Source organism: Leptinotarsa decemlineata, unplaced genomic scaffold, assembly GCF_025532065.1.
Source record: "Leptinotarsa decemlineata unplaced genomic scaffold, Ldec_3_MD MMD2_P_RNA_scaffold_9, whole genome shotgun sequence".
NCBI classification, from domain to species: domain Eukaryota; kingdom Metazoa; phylum Arthropoda; class Insecta; order Coleoptera; family Chrysomelidae; genus Leptinotarsa; species Leptinotarsa decemlineata.
In genome coordinates this window covers 10698846-10712437 of record NW_027412536.1, presented here as the reverse complement: position 1 = coordinate 10712437, position 13592 = coordinate 10698846, and the positions used below count along the sequence as shown (strand labels likewise).

The 13592-nt window shown below is 33.2% G+C and overlaps 2 protein-coding genes across 2 annotated transcripts; one reads left to right on the top strand and one right to left on the bottom strand.

Annotated features, from left to right (window-relative positions):
* Positions 1-507: 507 nt before the first annotated feature.
* LOC141480616 (uncharacterized) lies at positions 508-3325 on the bottom strand. The gene is made up of 3 exons (XM_074170809.1): positions 2080-3325; positions 1807-2013; positions 508-1379 (listed from the first exon to the last, which is right to left on the bottom strand). Exons 1-3 carry the CDS (start codon positions 3323-3325, stop codon positions 508-510), a joined length of 2325 nt encoding a protein of 774 aa, XP_074026910.1.
* Positions 3326-12661: 9336 nt separating this feature from the next.
* LOC141480615 (uncharacterized) lies at positions 12662-13342 on the top strand. The gene has a single exon (XM_074170808.1). It carries the CDS (start codon positions 12662-12664, stop codon positions 13340-13342), a length of 681 nt encoding a protein of 226 aa, XP_074026909.1.
* Positions 13343-13592: the final 250 nt, after the last annotated feature.

Here is a 13592-nt window from a genome sequence, read left to right as displayed (position 1 = left end):
AAAAAAATAAGAAAATTCAACTTACGTGGAAGAAGGGTGGCTTGAAACGTAGCTGTCCTACGCAAGGACAGAAGACAAAGTGCCGGTAAACACAAAAAAATATCCGACTAAGTCGATAGCTAGAGGAGTAAAAAAAAACCAACTCAACGGAATGATTCCAACAGGAACTGTAAATCCATTCACCAATTACTTCCTCAGCACAAATTTCACGTCTTGAGAATTTATCCTCAAATTAGAGAAGAGCAAAACAAAGTTAAACTCGAGACGACATCGGCACAAGTGATATTTCCACCTAAATCAAGTAGGATGTGTTTTTTTTCATTTTTTTGCTTTCTTTCCTTTTAGTTCAGTATATTTATAAAGAAATAGTCCCTTAGAATAGATAACCCATATGGCAGGTATGTGTTTAATAAGTGGTATTGATTTTTCTGAAGTCTCTCTTTACATAAAGCAATGATGGAACCAAAACAATTGTATTTGAATTATGAAACTTTGGAACACGTAACATCATGTAATATTGAACGGGCCACAAAAATCGACAGCGATAACCGAAAACGGTTTTACTTGTGACACTCGAGTTGCGGGAAGATCCCCCATAGGGGGTTGTAAACATCTAGGTTTGAGACGCCAACATTGAAAGCATTTACTCAAAACCTTCGAAATCGTGCGACGCGGTGACAAAATCCAAAAATTTTGTAATAGAAGAAAGTGTAAAGTTTGCAATCCAGGATGTAAATTCATTTTATGCGTATGTTCAATAATTAAATCAGTTAGTCTACTAGAACTTGGTAAAAGCAATGGGTGCTTTTTATCATAATTCAAAAGAGAGTTATTCAATCTGCCACCAACCCTTAAAGATCCGTGTTCATCAATGAACGCGCTGAGTTTTCTCATATATTTAGGCAGTGGTTTATTAGTTTTCAGTTGTGAAATTTCATTTGCAAATACTGATGATTGAGTGAAATTTACTAGAACAACAAGGACTTCCTGTAATTCGACTTCACTAAAACTATGTCCAACTACTTTCTTTAGCGGGTTTTTCAAATTGTAAATAAATCTTTTAGCATATGCTAAAATTCCTTTGATTTTATCTAATGAAGAAAATCTATTTAAAATTTCTTCCAAAAAATTTGCTTCAGTAAAAGCTATCAGAGTTGATTTACGTTCTTCCTGATCATCTATACATATTTTGAATTTTTGTAAAGGCCACTCAGATTCTGGCTTACATAACCATGGTGGACCAGTCCACCACAGCGGATGATCAACTAGGTCTTTAGGAAGCAAACTACGAGATGCACAGTCTGCGGGATTATCCTCGGAGGTCACATGACGCCAACAGTTAGGAGAAATATTTTCTTGAATCATAGAAATGCGGTTTGCTACAAAAGTTTTATATTTGTTAGGATCAGACTTCATCCAATGTAGAACGATTGATGAATCGGTCCAAGCGTAAACTTGGTCAAATTTAATTTTAGTTGAATAAGTTTCCAAAACGAAAGCAACTAATTTCGATAATAAATAAGCAGCGGATAGTTCAATTTTAGGTATTGACAGCGGTTGGAGTGACTTTCGATTTTGCACTCAGAAGTGATACTGAAATGTTATCATTCTTAATAACTCTTACATATAAACAAGAGGCATATGCATTCTGTGAACCGTCACAAAATGCATGTAATTCACATCTCATAAAATTAACGAGCTGAATGAAACGAGGTATAGCAATTAGCGATAAATTCGGTAACTGAGTTTTGAACTGTACCCAATTATCAACAATAGATTGGGGGGGTCGATCATCCCAATCTATACCTTGCATCCATAATTGTTTCATTATCAACTTAGCACACAAAGTTACCGGCGATAAAAAACCGAGAGGATCAAAAATTCTACCAATTTCTGATAGAATATTACGTTTATTTATCTTGGCCTCTACAGCATTAATAGTGTAAGAGAAAGTATCCAACGAAGGGGTCCATTTCAACCCTAAAACCTTTATCGTGGATTCCGTTTCTTTATCTAATAAATAACTCTCATTTTATGAATAACCTTCAGGTAAGTTTTGTAGAAAAACTATATTATTACTTGACCATTTTTTCAAATGAAAACCACCTTTTCTGCACAATTCAATCAATTGTCTCTGAATTTCTAGTGCTTCATCTAAGGAGTTACAACCGCCAATAACGTCATCAACATAAATGCTATCGGATAATAAGATTCGGGACGCCAAAGGAAATCTCAAACTTTCGTCATTGGCTAACTGTGCCAAAGTGCGAAGAGCAAGCCAAGGACTGCTTACAACTCCGAAAGTAACAGTACATAGTCGATATTCTATTAAAGGTTCTTGGGGAGTAAATCTCCAAAATAATCTCTGAAAATCTCTATTAGCGGGATTAATCAAAATTCTAAGGTACATGCGACTGATGTCAGATGTAAAAGCAATGGCGTGTAAACGAAAATTCAAAAGTATGGCTGAAATATTTTTTTGTAATTTAGGCCCTTTCATTAATACATCGTTTAGAGAAAAATTATTTGAACACTTGGTGCTCGCATCAAAAACAACTCTGACCTTTGATGTAGAACTGTCTGGCTTGAATACACAAGTATGTGGAATATAATATGAGGGAAAAGCATTTAATTCGGAATCTGGAATTTTTTCCATATAACCTGATTCGATATACTCTGAAAAAATTTTACTATATTCAACACACAAGTCCGTTTCGCGATGTAAACGTTTTTCCAAACTAAAAAATCGTCTAAGAGCGATTTCCCGAGAATTTTCGAATTTTAAATTGGATGTTTCTTTGAAGGGAAGAGATACCATAAATCTACCAGTATCTGTGCGGATAGTAGTTTTCAAGAAAATGTCTTCACACATCTTGTCCTCTTCAGAAATTATTGGCTTATTAGGAATCTCCTCTAATTCCCAAAACTTCTTTATTGCGTTTTCTAATCGAGCCATTTCGACAATATTCAAAAACGAATTTACATTTTTTTGTTGAACTTCACCCACTTTCCCAAATAAAATCCAACCAAATGATGTATTGAGAGCGGTAGGTAAATTTTCGTCACCTCTAATTCGTCCGTCCAAAAGAATTCTTTGAAAAACATCTGCACCTAACAGCAAATCGATTTGTGCGGGATTGAAAAAATGCGGATCAGCTAAATTTATATTTTCAATATAATTCCATGAAGAAGGATCTATCGAAAATGTAGGCATATTTGAGCTAATATTTTCCAAAACAATGAACTCTAGTGTTAAAGACGGTTGACTCGATGATAAAGGTTGAATAGTACAATTGACAGCGCCTAGCGATGCTTGAGTGGTCATGTTTCCGATACCGAACACAGAAATTGACGACTTGAAAACTTTCGATCCCAAACGATTTACGCATTGCTTCGAAATAAAATTTGCCTGCGAGCCGCTATCGACCAGCGCTCGAACAACGTGTAAATTTCCTCGGAAATCCAAAATTCTCTATTGCACAGTAGCTAGTAAAACACTGTGCTGATCAAGGTTCGTGGTAAGAACTGCAGAGCCGGAGTCAGGATTTGAAATGTTCGAAGAACTTGCAATATTACGACTTGCAGATTCATTTAAATTATGTGATTCAATATTTGATAGCGGTTTCTCAAAATGTACCGTGGAATGATGAAATGCTGATTGGCAATAGCGACAAGTGTTAGATGAAGAACATTTTTTCTTAGAATGTGTATGACTCAAACAATTTGTACACCATTTGTTCTGCTTCACAATATTATACCGTTCTTTGGGCGATTTATCTAAAAATGAGGAACATTTATGAAGAGCGTGTTCACTTTTACATAAAGGACAATATCTGTTTCCAGAAACTTGGGTGTTTGCTATGAACGAGGATGAATTTCTGGAACTAGAAGGTCTTTGATCGCGATTCGTGCGAAAATTTTTATGTTTAGAGCGGATAATAGCTAATGATGACGCTTCGTAAGCCTTACAGTGATTGGTCAAAAAATCTATCATATGAGAAAAAACGGGATTCGTTATTGATTTAACATTAAGCTCTAATTCATAGCGAGACTCAGTAAGAGGATCTAACCTTTTCTTGAGCATGTTACAAAGAATGAAATCCCAATGTTTCGTTGGATAGTTTGAAGCCTCAAGCGCTGCAACATTTTCTTCGAAAATATCAATCAACTTTCTTATTTTAGTTGGATTTTCGACTGACATGTGAGGGCTAGATTCAATTTCTTGCCAATAAGCATTAGCTTCAATTCGCGGATTGGAGTACCTTTTTATTAATGCATTATAAGCAATCATATAGGTATTTTCCCTAAGCGGTGTACAGGCAATTACACTTCTCGGTTCTCCCTCCAACACTGAGTGTAAATAAGAAAATTTTTCAATGTTTGAAAGAGATGCATTATTGTGCACAAGTACATTATAAAGATCAATGAATGACGTGAAACTTTTGACATCTCCATTGAAAGTGGGCAACTTCATCTCAGGAAGTTTTGCTCTGGGTGCGGTTGGAGTATTAGGAGTGTTATTATTAATGGAAATAGATTGTTTCGTTAAATCTTCGAATAAATCAGAATAAATAGCCTGTACAGTAAAAAGTTCCTTTTCAAACTCTGTACGGACTGTTTCTTCGTCTGCTAGCATCTCACTAGTTACATCATCACTGGAGCTCAAACTACTGATAATATTCAACTGGTGTTTTCCGAAATTAACAACAATTTCTTCCAAAACTTTATATCGTTGGCGGAACTCTGAATGAATATTGTAATCAGTGAGAGCCACATCAGCGACTCGTTTTAACTCTGACATTCGGTTGATTTCCGTGTTTCTAAGGGCTTTTAATTTTTTAATTTTATCACTCATTTCTGTGTTTTGAAAACTTTCGAAATAATATGAAATACCTTTATATTAATATTCAAGAATAAAGTGAGCCCGTACCTGTCAACACTTTTTTGTTGTATCTAAGGAAGTCGACTCACCAAAAAAATGACAGCAATAAAAACGCTCTCTATTCAATGGGAATAACGACGATGACCTTGAAATATCTTGAAATAAGATGATCGAAGCAACTTTTTAAGTAAAAAATAATAAGAAAACCAATAATCTTGGCTCGATAGGACCAAAAATGTTGCGGTATTGGACAGCAAAGTGCTGGTTCAGAAAATAGTAAACTTGACTTTATTTTTAAACTCAAAAAAATAAATTAAGTTAAAAATCGGGAAAGACTTCCACCTACCTGATGAAACCGTTCGGAGCGTCTTCGTCAGCTTCTGGAAGGCTTTCAAACTTGCAAAACGTAAAAAATAAGCGGGTAATAATAATAAGCGGGTATTCACGAACGAAAAACCAACTTCGTCCCTTGCGGTGGTCAATTCAAGACTAACTTCTCTGCTCCATCTCGCGCATGTGTAGAATCGTGGAAGTCATTTCATCAGCGCGAAATATTTGAATACAAGAACAATTGAAAAATAAAAAAAAAACAAAAGAAATTTGCTTCGACCATAATATTATCAAGATTTTAACATTTAAGGACATACACAATAAAGAGAACTGTAACATAATCAAATTATCATATGTATAGGAATATAAATCTGGTTACAAAAAAATTACAGAAAATTACATTAGTTCAATAATTTTTCAAGAATTTCTACAAATGTAACGATTGATGTATTGTGCTGATGGAAAATAACTGCTGAATTTCTCATTGAAATCTCATTATATACAATATGGATGTGAGTAGTTTTCCCTCTTTCAACTTTTGATCAGAATAAGATATCAAGGTCAGACAAAATTTTTGTAAAGAAGTATGATTTTTAGTTTTTTTTGATAAGAGAGACAATAGTGTTGCAGCATTCTTCACCGAGAGGGCGTTACCATTTTTTTTAATAGAAAAGGGGGCCTTGTTTGATAAGTATTCTAATTCTCCATCCTAAATTCAATTATTTTCGAAAATGGGATCAGCCGTTCCTGAGTAATTAGCAGTTTTATTTAAATTTCAAAGATTCACAAACAAACGATAAATATAATTTAACGAAAAAAATGTAGTCTAAAGTCTCTTCAGAACGTTTGTTTGAAGGTGATTGACAATGTTTCATGATGAATTTCACCAGTTCGGACTTCCATTGTCTAATATATGAAATGATTTGAAATCCCTGAAACAACTAAAAAAGAATAATTAAAAATGAGATAGCTGAAAATAATAATTATATTAACCAAAAGAAACCTGAAATGAAATAATAGTAAAATAAAATACAAGTAAAAATAAAACAGTTGAATAAATAAAAAAAAGAAATGAAAAAAGAAAGAAAATAAAAAAAAAGTCAAGAGATTCCAAGTCACGTTAGTTCACGACGTTTCGATTGTTAGTATCTACAATCGTCTTCGGGTGATGACAGTCATCACCCGAAACGTCGTGAACTAACGTGACTTGGAATCTCTTCACTTTTTATTTTTATTTTCTTTCTTTTTTCATTTCTTTATTTTTTTTATTCATTCAATTGTTCTATTTTTACTTGTATTTTATTTAATTATTATTTCATTTCACGTTTATTTTGGTTAATATAATTATTATTTTCAGCTATCTCATTTTTAATTCTTCGTTTTCAATTGTTTTAGGGATTTTAGAAAGTCTGATATTGTCAGAGTTTCTAGTGTTATGTATGGTGAATGTCAGCATGTGTGTTGAGATTGGACAATGTTTTGTGATAGGGACGAAAGTGCAATGATTCTGAGTTTGATGAATAAAGGTCTACACGTATTTCTATACCCTAGATTACCTAATATTCTTATTGCCTTTTTTTGTTGAATGAAAATAACATTAGCAGCTGAGGATTTTCCCCACAGTAAAATGGCGTAACCCACATGAGACTGAAATAGTGAGAAATAAACTGTTCTCAAAGTTTCGTAGTTTGAAATATGCCTGAGCTATCGCAGAAGAAATAATATGCTCGACAGTTTATGTTTTAATTGATCTATATGAGCATTCCAATTCAGTTTAGAATCTAAAGTAACACCAAGTAGCTTCACATTCTGGCCTTGTTGATTACACTGACGGGTCGTTACGAGTAGCCTCTGAGACTTGTCATCATTTAGTTTCAGATTGTGGGCTCTAAACCATGTTCCAACTTTTTCATCAATTTCTTTAGATCGATCTAATAAAACGTGGTTATCTGGACTTGAACATATAAATGACGTATCATCGGCAAAAAGAACACATTTGAAGGGAGTTATGAAGTTGCTTAGCTTAGCATGGTGTGCCCCAGGACAGATTCTTGGGGCACACCATGATTTATTTCTTTGAAATCCGATGTACTATTATTGAAACGAACTGCCTGAAATCGATTTTTCAGGTAGGATTCAAAAAGTGAAAATGCAACTCCTCTTATTCCATAAAAATATAATTTTTTCAGTAGGATGTCATGATCGACACAGTCAAAGGCTTTCGAGAGGTCGCACAACGTGATAGCTGTATGATTCCGTTGTTCAAGGCTCTCGAATATGCCAGTGATTATATTCATTACCGCTGCTGTGAATGAGCTACCAGCTCTAAAATGAAACTGAGATTCACTATCTGTTAGTTTCGAAATAATTTGCTAATGTTTGTTCCAGAGTTTTTTCAATGGTCTTGGAAAAAATGCAAATGAGTGATATCGGAAGATAGTTTTCAATCAGTGAAGCATAAACTTTTTTGTATAAGGGAATAACCTTCGAAACTTTGAAAATATATTTCTTTAATGATTCTACTATTCAAGTCGTGAACGTCAACGCATGGAGAATTATTCAACAATTTTATGGTATCCTCAACTTCAGAGTGGGTAACTGGAAGTAGAAAGCAAAAAGAAGATGAAGGTGCTGGAAGAATCTTTGAGAAATGTAATAATTCCTTTTCAGGAATACCAGGTAGAGATTTCATGATAGATTCGGCTACTTGGGCAAAATGATCCTTAAAATCGTTAGAGGTAATATTTTCATTAATAACTGGAGTTGATTTAATCTTGTTCCTTTCAAAATTGATAACTTGCCAGCTAGCTTTGGACTTGTTTTCCGCGGAACGAATATAATCATCATATGCATATTTTTTGCAGTTTTTATTTTTTTTACATATACCTTCTTCAACGGTTTATGAACTCTTATGTCATCGGGGTTTTTACTCACATCCGAAATTAGTTCAATATTTGATAAAAGTGATTTTTGGGCCTATCAACTGATTTTTGTGTAAAGATTTTTTCTTCAATAGAAATAATTTTTCAACTGAATTATGAAACGTATTCACTAAAAAATGTGCAAGATAATTTACGCCTAATTCATCATTTTTATAAACCGCCCAGCCCACATTATACCGGGCATTTTTCATTTTCTGTAAGCCCGAGGTTGTGATAACTCTTTCATAGGATGAAATATTTGTAGACTGTTCAAGTTTTTTGTTTATGATTGCATATTGTCCAAAATGATCGGATATGCATGGTTCTAGAATGCCAGTTCTTACCAACTCGCTTTCAAAGTTAGATAATGTATTATCGATACAGCTAGATTTTTTTGTGTTATCATGAATATTTACGGAAAGGCCAAAAGAATTTAGCAAACCTAATAGTTCATTCAGCATAGGATCATTTATGATTACAAAATAAGTGTTAATATCAGCCAACTCACGCAACTTTTCGATCATTCAAAACAATTTTGTAAATTTTGTTTATGTTTTCTGGTATTGCTGCCTCATTTATACGTCCACTGCGTTCTGCATCATCGGTGTTTCTACGACCACATTTGAAGTCAACAAACCTACGTTCAATTGTTATTTCTGATGGAGCGGAATCCGTATAACACTTCAAGTCATTGCTCCGCTTGAACAGTATTATTTCTCATCAAGAATTAGTATATAATTGAAACACTAAATTGTTTGTGATCCATTGTTTTGAAAATAACAAAAATAGTGTCACTCTTAACACAATAACTCACGAACTTATGAGTAGAATGTAATGAAATTTCAACGGCTTTCTTTTGAAGCGGCGAATGCAAGAAGACTAGCGTCATCTATGTGCTGGCCCGAGACTTCAGCCCATGTAGTATATAGTATATATGATACGTTTTATAATAATTGACGGGCCTATTTCAGAGGATATAACAGGTCCAATTATGAGTTCTCCGATATTGTGCTACTTTTAAATTTATCTTCGTTGGAGCACCGCCAAGCTGAAATTGATTTGGGACTCTTTCATAAAGTCATAAAAGGTAACATGAACTGTCCATATGTAAGATAACTGATTGACTTCAATGTAAATTCAAGAAGAATCAGAATGTCGAAATTGTTCAAAGTTCCCAACCATTTACTACGTATAGCTTAAATGAATCCATTACTAGAATGCTTAGGCTAGTAAATAAAAATAGCGTCTATATTGATTTATTTGGTCCATCCTTATATTCTTTCAAGAATCAGATTGAATGTATTGACCTTCTATGAAGACACTGCTGATTACTATTATCAATAATTGATAATTGATAATTGATATTTTTTAATCTTAGTATTCCATATTATTGTTCAATTATATATACAGATCGGACATTGATTTGTTTAAATGTGGATATTGATCAAAATTATAGTTGGATTTTAAAATGACAAAAACGAATCATCATATTTTCAGAATAGATACTAATCAATTGCTTGCAAAATATACGAGGAATGCTATTGCATACAAGTTGAGTTTTTTCTCCAGCCAGCAATTAAGTTAAAGAATCACGTTGTACTACTCTGAAGATTGAAACTAGAGGTATGTTTCAAATTTGCTACTTCAATTTATTACTTTAGATTTTGACTATGATATGTGGTTCGCTAAAATATCTAGAATGGTAAAAGTGGAAGTATATAAACGTCGACTTCCGACAGAAAAGAAAATAAAGCATTATTGAAGTCTTTGAATTAATTACCACTAGAATGAAACCTATAATTTTTTCTATATTGTGAGATTTTCATCGCTCTCCTCTCCTATATATCATGTTTATGTTCAAAAGTGGTCCTGGTATAAAGCTTCAAAAAATATTCTAACGAGAAGGCCCTGAATAAATCCATTGGATGCTGCATGTAAAGAACACAAAATTGGTCACTTGCAGAATAATAACTTGAAGAAAGGCTCAAGGCTGATTACGTGCTTGGAAATGAAGCTTGAGATGGGTGAAGGTAAAGATGCTAAGTTTGGCAAAAAGGTTGCTGCTTAGTTAATAACAACATAAATAAAAACGAAAAGGAAACTCAGAAGGATGTAAACATAAATGAGCTTGAGGTGCCATATAATTTGAACATGGAATATAAGGCAAAATCAATCTAGGTTTGGAATCAGAAAATGAGGATCGAATACATGAGAGCTGCATAAAATCAGAGGAATAAGTCGAATGAATATACCTCTAATACAATTGTAAGTAAATCTGGAGCAACTTTACACCACTATTTGCTGGTTTGTTTGATATCACCATGATGCGCCCTCCAGTATTGTCTATATTACTTTCAACCTGTACATTATCACCTTTTCAAGTTTCGAATGCCATTCTTATTATTTCAGGAAGAAATTGCTTCAATTTTGTTCAATGCGCCTATAATTTCTGCTGTGTGCGTATTCTTTTGAAGTCATATCTTCTTTTATTTTTTCTAATATTTTCATAATGTTTATTTTATACACACTGAACAACTGTCCACATCTTCACACATATTAAATCTTCAGTTAGCCCCCTGATATATTTGGATCTTTTATTCTTTCAGAATATCAATCGTTAGATTAAAAAACTTGGCTGATTTTTGGTTTGTTTCAAATACATAAGTATGTCACTGCAAATTCCATTCTTCAACTTTCAATGTTTTCTTCTGAATGAAAACAGGTATTGTGATCAAAAAATACACATTATCTTTAACAATTGATCTAGATCAGAGGAACACATTAACTCTAGTTCCACGGAACATTGAACAAGCAACAAAAGATTGGTTATTCAATTCGCTTAATTTTTGTAAATCCCTTATTATATACTTTCAGTCTGTCGATTTTCAGCAATCATCTTATAATAATAATAATAATAATAATAACGGTCATTGTGCAAAAACAAGTTTTATACACAAAGGGAAAAGGGTTAGCCTGAGGCTATCTTCCACCCGTCCCATAATTAAGGAAAAAAAAAGAAATAAGCATACAGTAAGACTATAAGTAACAGTTACAATATACACAAAAATAATATAAAAAAAACTATTATGGAGATAATATAAAAGATTACAATCATTTTTGAACATGTAAGAAATGAATTTTCAAAGTTTTTTCGAATTGATATATAGACAAATGAATATACGGTAATAAATCATTTAGATACTTCGGTCCAAAGTAAGAAAAACATCCCTCAAATTTGGTGGTAACATGATATGGAATGGTAAATGTATCTTTTCTTAAATTGATAGAATAATTATCAGATCGCTTACTAATTAATCTGAACAAGTAATAAGGAGTTTTGCTTTCCAATGGTTTATATAAGAATACAGATATGAGATAACGAATTCTAAACTCAATATTCAACTGATCTAATTTCAATAAATATGGAGTTACATGATCACGGTAGTTTATGCAGCACACAAATCTCATGCAAACATTTTGTATACGTCGAAGTTTGTGTTTATTATAGTCTGGCAAGAAGTTATAATACACTGAGCAGCAATACTCAATATGGGGATAAATAAATGATTAAACTAATTTCAGTTTTGTTTGTTGAGAAAGCTGGAACTTGAACTTGTATAACGTGCTCGTTGAACGAGAGGGTGTTATCGATATATACACCTAAATTTTTTGCTGAATTCACCCAGTCAATCAGTTCATTGTCAAGAAAAAGATGGAAATTTGTTTCAACTTCATTTCTTTGTAAGTCAGGCTCCAAACATAGGGCTACTGTTTTATTTGGATTTATTCGAAGGCCATGATTTTTGGAAAATAGAAGTGTATTTTCTAAATCTAAGTTCATCCTGGTGATAGCATGGAAAATAGTATTCGATTGACTTGACAGATATTGGAAGCGCAGGCTTTAATGTTGTGTAGACCAGGCTTTACCCTTTGAATAAAAAAAAACAAGGCAACTGGCATAAGAAGTTTGTTTGAAAAAAGTGAAAGAATATATATCGCAATCGCAAGTTGAAAATACGAGAGTTGAAGGCTTTTTCCCCGCAATTATATCAAAATCAGTGTTTTGAGAGTGTTTTCAAAAGAAATCAACGAAGAGTAATAATTACTTGGTTCCACCGCGTTGAATCGTGCCCGGTTGTTCATCCGATTATCGGTCAACAAATAGTGGAAATAAGATCACATCTTGATTTCCTTTTTTTTCCTTACCTTTTATCCCCTACCTCAGCAGAGCGAGAGATAAAGACGAAAAGAGAGAACGCGGATAAAACGGGTGAGTTTTATATACAGTTCGCATCGCATCTGAATAATTATTATTTATTTACCCAATTATCAATCGCACGAACATTAATGGTCCTTCGAGCCAAGATTATCGTGGAATTAATTGTTCGAAAACACTTCTCATTATCAAATTATCAAAAATTTTCATTTTCATATATTCAAAGCCGCATTTACATTCAACTCGTATTCAATTGTTCTAAACTGGTTTTTTGTTCCTAGTGGCTAGAATTGTTGCTAGTTTGATAGTGAAATGTCCAACCAAGAAGAAAAACAATTGAGTATTCTCGAAAAGAAAAGAGAAATGTATTTTGGGAAAATGCAAATCATTTATGATCTTTCAAAAAAAGCCTCTAAAGATGAAAAACGAGTTTATGAATTTCAGATTAAAGCCAGAACGATGTCAATTGTTCGTAAAGAATTCATTGAAATTATTGATAAAATAAATGAACTTTCTTTTGAAACTAAAACCAATTTTATTCCTTCGTATGTAGAAGTGGAAGCATTTGATGAAATGTTTTGTGTTGCCAATGATGTTTTCACTTTATTAGAACAAAAGAGAGAGTTGAAACAACAGAATTTTCCTGCTAACGGAGGTTCTAGTGTTCAAGGTTTGAATGCGAAACTTCAACCTATTGAATTACCTAGATTCAGTGGCGTACCGGAAGAGTGGCCAACTTTCTATGAAATTTTCAAAAAGTTAGTTCATGAAAATGAAGGATATACTAATGTTGAAAAAGTTACTCATTTAGTTACGCATTTGGAGGGTTCAGCTAGGTCGGTTTGTGCTTCCATACCACCAACTGCCGATAAATATTCGGTAATTTCAAAAGCGCTAACGGCAAGATTTGATGATAAGAGAGCACTTGCTTCTTCTTACATAGAGAAAATATTGAATTTTAAATCACTGAGACTGAATCTGAACAAGGATTAGAAAAATTTCTTTCCGGTTTTGTAGAACCAGTAAACGCACTCAAACAAATGAATTTAGATGACCTTGATGACGTTATATTTTTACATTTAGGTTTGGGAAAATTGGATACAGTAACTTTGAGATTATTCGAAAACAATAATCGTTCTAGCTCTAAAATACCAAAATTTGAATCACTTGTAAAATTTGTTACGGAGCAAACAAAAATTATTGGTCGCAGTAATAGTTCCAAATCAGTTTCTATGGGGAAATA

Coding starts and splice junctions, on each gene's coding strand:
- LOC141480616 (XM_074170809.1), bottom strand. CDS start 3,325: ATGACCACTCAAGCATCGCTAGGCGCTGTCAATTGTACTATTCAACCT. Junction 2,014..2,079: donor TCATTTGAAAAAATGGTCAA/GTAATAATATAG, acceptor GTTATTTATTAG/ATAAAGAAACGGAATCCACG. Junction 1,380..1,806: donor GAAACAATTATGGATGCAAG/GTATAGATTGGG, acceptor AAACTTTTGTAG/CAAACCGCATTTCTATGATT.
- LOC141480615 (XM_074170808.1), top strand. CDS start 12,662: ATGTCCAACCAAGAAGAAAAACAATTGAGTATTCTCGAAAAGAAAAGA.